General features: G+C 31.7%; 1 protein-coding gene across 1 annotated transcript; it reads right to left on the bottom strand.

Moving 5' to 3' along the window:
- Positions 1 to 992: 992 nt before the first annotated feature.
- On the bottom strand, positions 993 to 2671 carry LOC139500840 (uncharacterized PE-PGRS family protein PE_PGRS20-like). The gene is made up of 2 exons (XM_071289714.1): positions 2549 to 2671; positions 993 to 1555 (listed from the first exon to the last, which is right to left on the bottom strand). Exon 2 carries the CDS (start codon positions 1531 to 1533, stop codon positions 1120 to 1122), a length of 414 nt encoding a protein of 137 aa, XP_071145815.1. The 5' UTR covers positions 1534 to 1555; positions 2549 to 2671; the 3' UTR covers positions 993 to 1119.
- Between the last annotated feature and the right edge of the window lie 2518 nt (positions 2672 to 5189).

The raw sequence follows: 5189 nt of genomic DNA on the forward strand, positions 1-5189 counted from the left end.
TTCTAGATTTTGACCTTTGCTTTTATTCTATATGTATACATGATAAAGATATACAACTTTTAGAAAAAGGTATCAAACCATTTAACCTTGAACAAACCCAACCGGAAGTGACTTTTTGTAAACCGGAAGTAGCTATTTTTTTTGTACTTTATTAATATAAAAGTATATAGAACCAGATATTTTTGGAATCAGTGTCAAGTAAATATTCAAATATAATCGGAAGTAACATTTTTCAAACCGGAAGTAACAAATTATCTCCCTTATTTAAAAAAAATGTATGGAAACAATATATTTTTGGAATCAGCTTACTAGGAGCTATCATTTGACGATTGAAATGACATTTTAAACTTAGTTTCACAACTTTTCATATCAAAATACATTGTTTTGATGGAAAGACCTTCAATTGTTCTCTGAACAATTGGTTTTTAATTATACATGTATTTGTGAACTTATCTGTCCTGCATTTATTTGTACTGTAATCCTGTCATGTAAAGTTTTCCTTTTAGTGTTATATTTAACATTGCAATAAAAGCACGAGGTTTGGCTAGCCCCAAAACCAGGTTCAACTAACTATTTTTTCTTAAAATGTCCTGTACCAAATAAGGAAATTGGCAGTTGTTACCTTATATTTCATTTCAGTGTGTGTTACGTTGTCGTTTTTTTTTTGTTGCGCTTTGATGTTTCTGTTGTTTCGATGTTTTCCTCTTATAGTTGATGTGTTTCCCTCGGTTTTGGTTTGTAACCCGGATTTGTTTTCTCTCAATCGATTTGTGACTTTCGAACAGCGATATATTACTGTTGCCTTTATTTAATGCTATTACGAAATTTCAAAAAATCACATTTTTGTAATGTCGGATTTTTTTTTTGGGGGGGGGGGGGGGGAATTGACAATAAAAACAATGTAACAAAATCAGTAAATACTTGTTCTGCAGTGAAACATGATGGAGAATTGTTTGTAACGGATGTAACTATAATAATTTAATATAATAATGTAATAAAACATAATTTATTTGAAATAGACTATTCACAATGAAACATACAAAATGTGAAGCAAGTATTCAAAAATTAACAAAATAAAAACTATTTGAGTTCATGTTTTACTATAAACGATTTCGTTATTCACATGCCATATCCACCTCCAGGTCCGAATCCACCGCCACCTTGGTTTTGTCCCTGTCCGCCATTTCCGCCATTACCGCCGTTACCTTGATTTTTCATCATGCCTCCTACCATTCCTTTAAACTGACCTGGAACAAATTTCATCCATGATGGTTCTTGACCATTTTCACCACGCATTCCTTTTGGAATCATTTTCATAAAGGAACCCATTCCACCGCCGCCGCTACCACCTCCCATCATGCCTCCCATACCGCCCATGCCACCACCAGCACCGCCACCTCCGCCTGGAATCATTTTCATAAAAGAACTCATTCCACCCATTCCACCACCTGCACCGCCACCACCGCCAAAAAATGCTGCAGAGTAGTTGACTACCAACAAAAGGCCAAAGGCCATTAAGATATGTGTATTCATCTTCAGTTCTGCTGATGGAGGTCTAAAATAGAAAGTGATAATCATTATACAGTGAAAATCTTAATTTGAGTATTCGTTTTGCAATTCTGTTACTAAACATAAGAATAAACACGTATAATTTAACACGTGATATTGGTTTAAACAGTAATACAACTTACTCAGCGGGAAACAGTTCATTTTGTCACCCACTCGCTGGGGTAATGCAAATTTAGTCAATTAAGAGTTTATTATTAAATTTTCAAATCACTTAATAACAGACTATGATAACATTTTTAAAAAGTGTAAAAGACAATTATTTTAATTCTTATCTAACATAATGAATCATTTAAAGGAAAACAATAACATTATTGATAATAAATAACACACAGCTGTGAGGGTGATAGCGCAGATTGTTACCTACTATAAGACAATGTAAACATTTGTTTTCCCGGGATAATAATCCTAATATCACCATCTCAACTATGTATTTTTTTTTATTTAATGCCTTATATGCCTATAAATATCAACATAGAATTAAACAACATTGCATAACTTTTATGCATACTATATTTTTGATAACTGTTTTCATTTGGTGTTAAGACAGGCTGATTATTCTTAGTTGCTTTGGTTTATAAACATTGGAACTTTATTGGGCTTTATAAAATATTAATATTTTTATTTTATTCTTTCAAGTAACAGCACATAAAAAAATAAAAGTTAGTCGACTTTAGCACGTAAAAGCTTACAACAAGACAAAAATAAAAATAAACCCAATAGATTAATTATAGTCCACAAAAGTGATAAAATATTTATTTTGAAAAAAACTTAAAGACGTTAAAACGTCCTGCTATACACACGCAATTTAGTGCACTTTAGATAGGTCATTATAATTTTCACAAGACGTATTTTTAAAAAAGGTAGTAAAACAAATCAATACCCTTAATAGTAGTACTTGAAAAATTTGTTGATTGTTACTTACCATAATGTAAAAATTAAAAAAAAATATTTTCAACAAATGATTTCACGGATTTCTTACCTGGGGTAAACTGGAGTTCGAAGGTCTGTTAAACCTGTAGAAATGTTTGTTTCCTATTTATACCAACATCTAATTGTATATTGCTACATTAATTATATCTTGTCGACAGATGGGCAGTATATATGTCGTTATCGTTAATGAAATATATGAAGGTCGAAAATTAATCACTATATTTTTTGTATGTTATCCCGTTTTGGTTGGTCTCACTTGGTTTTTAATTAATTGTATATGATTTTACGTATTATGTTTTTTTTTGGTTGAGTTTAAAACAGTGCAACTAAAATATTGCAATATACGTAACATTTCTTATACTTTTAGTAGTTTCTTACATATTTTATCAGAAAAAAACTGAAATGGATTGGATGGGTGGCCGAAGCCTATATACATAAAGGCAACAGTAATATACCGCTGTTTAAAAGTCATAAATCGATTGAGAGGAAACAAATCCGGTTACAAACTAAAACCGAGGAACATGTCAACTGTAAAAGGAAAACAACGAAATAACAGAACACAGAATAAAAAACCAAAAAAACTAACAACAATGCAACATAAATAAAAAGAAACTATTACATAAAAACTGCACAATTCTGACTTGGTACAGGAAATTTTAAGAAAAAATGGTGGGTTGAACCTGGTTGTATGGACCATCTACAAAACAAAACACGAAGCAACTTGAGTAACATATCGACAGTTTGGCAGTACATGTGTTGTTAGCGCCTATGAAATATATGAAGGTTGAAATTTTATCTTCAAAACAAAGTATCAACCAACATGATAAAAAAAAATAACGATAATGCTCTTTAATTGGCATGTACTGACATATTCACATTCTTGAAAAGAAGTGCTATGGTATTTAAACTGTGTTTTTAACTGTTTGGCTCTAACAATTTCCAAACACCTGTTCATCCATTCATAAATTAGGTTTGTCTAGATACCCGTATGTTGCACAAGGAGAGAATAACATGAAGTAAAAAATATACCGTACTCAGACGAAAATTCTGAACAGAAAGTGTCTGAGCAAATTGCAAAATCAAAAGCTAAAACAGATTAAACGCGTGGGTAGCAACTGTCAAATTCCCGACCTGATACAGCCATTTTTCTATGTAGAAAAAATGGTGCAGTAAACCTGGTTTTATAGCTAGATTAACCTCTTGTTTGAAAGTAGCGTAAATATGATTATATGGACAACGATGTGTGAACAGAACAAACAGAAATAATAGGTAAAAATGTTAGAAATAAGGGTACAGCAGTCAACATTGTGTTATAATCTTAATCACTATAACGCAAGTAAGTATGTCAACTAAAATAAACAAAAAGCATATAGACAAGTACAATAGGAAAAAGGAAAATCAAGAATGCAAAAGAACAAGTCTAATTTATTTTTATTCAAAACATTACCTGATTGTGCAATGAAATTTCAGTAATGCAAACAGAATGATCTGTTGAAGAAAACAAAATTTGGTAGATGGTGATATATCAATATAGATTCTACAACTGCAACAAGTGCGTTACGATATTTCTCCACTCGAGACAGTTAGATTTTAATATTTAAAGCGCAAGGCTTGACGAGCTTTTTAAATAATTAAAATCTAACTGTTGAGAGTGAAGAAATATCGTAATACACGAGTTATAGTGGTGGAATCTGTTTCTCTAATGATTTTTATCCTTCCTTTTCCAAGATTTGAAGAAAGCTGTGTACGTTTTATGTGACGTCATCAGGCATGGTCGCGTTTTTTCATGACGTGACAATTTGAAAAATCAGAACGAAACCAAGAAAATTTATCGTCACAATTAAACTTCGACCAATCATTTGCCGAGAACAGATTTTTCACTAGTGAGGAGAAATATTTTTCTCACACCGATCAAGAAATGTGAAAATTGCACAAAAAATAGAGAAATATATCTCTCAGTTCAATAATGTGAAAATAAAGGTGAAAGTATTTCAATAACTATTGTTTGAGAATGTAAGATATTTGCTAAGCAAGTAAAGTATGCTAACTATAATTGTTGAGGATAATGCAGAAAAGACTTAAATCTTAAACTTTCAGAGCAGTTGATGATGACCACTTTTTGACTCGCGAACACAGCTTCATTCATTTATAGCGTTGTCTTTCGTGCAACGTAAGCATACATTTTACCAAGCATGTTAAATATGCAACAGTTTGATCAAATGACATGGAGAGACTAATAACATTTCATTGATACAGAATCATATAACAATTCATTTTTGACGTCTATCGTCAATTCGACTTTACAAACACCCTATCGCTATTTAGTAATCTGTGCCGATTGAAATATTGACGTCAAATAACAATCACTTTTCCAATCTGGCGTCAGATATTTTCTATTATGACGTCAAATTTTCACTGGAACCTTTGTGATACAGTAATTGGGTACAAATAGCAATAACGTGTGTTTGACAGTTGGAGTCATCTTGATATTAACGTTGATCAACTGCACTAGCGTCTCCTTAATATTTCTAACGATTTTGTATATTATTTTATGAGTTTCACATTATCTTATCGTATACACTGAAGCTGTATAACCGTTATTGCACATCATTTACAATTGTCCATTACATACATGTAGCAGTGCCATGTATTTTTTATGTACATGTAAGAACAACCTATCATACATGTAG

Source organism: Mytilus edulis, chromosome 13 (assembly GCF_963676685.1).
Source record: "Mytilus edulis chromosome 13, xbMytEdul2.2, whole genome shotgun sequence".
Lineage (NCBI taxonomy): Eukaryota > Metazoa > Mollusca > Bivalvia > Mytilida > Mytilidae > Mytilus > Mytilus edulis.

Coding starts and splice junctions, on each gene's coding strand:
- LOC139500840 (XM_071289714.1), bottom strand. CDS start 1,533: ATGAATACACATATCTTAATGGCCTTTGGCCTTTTGTTGGTAGTCAAC.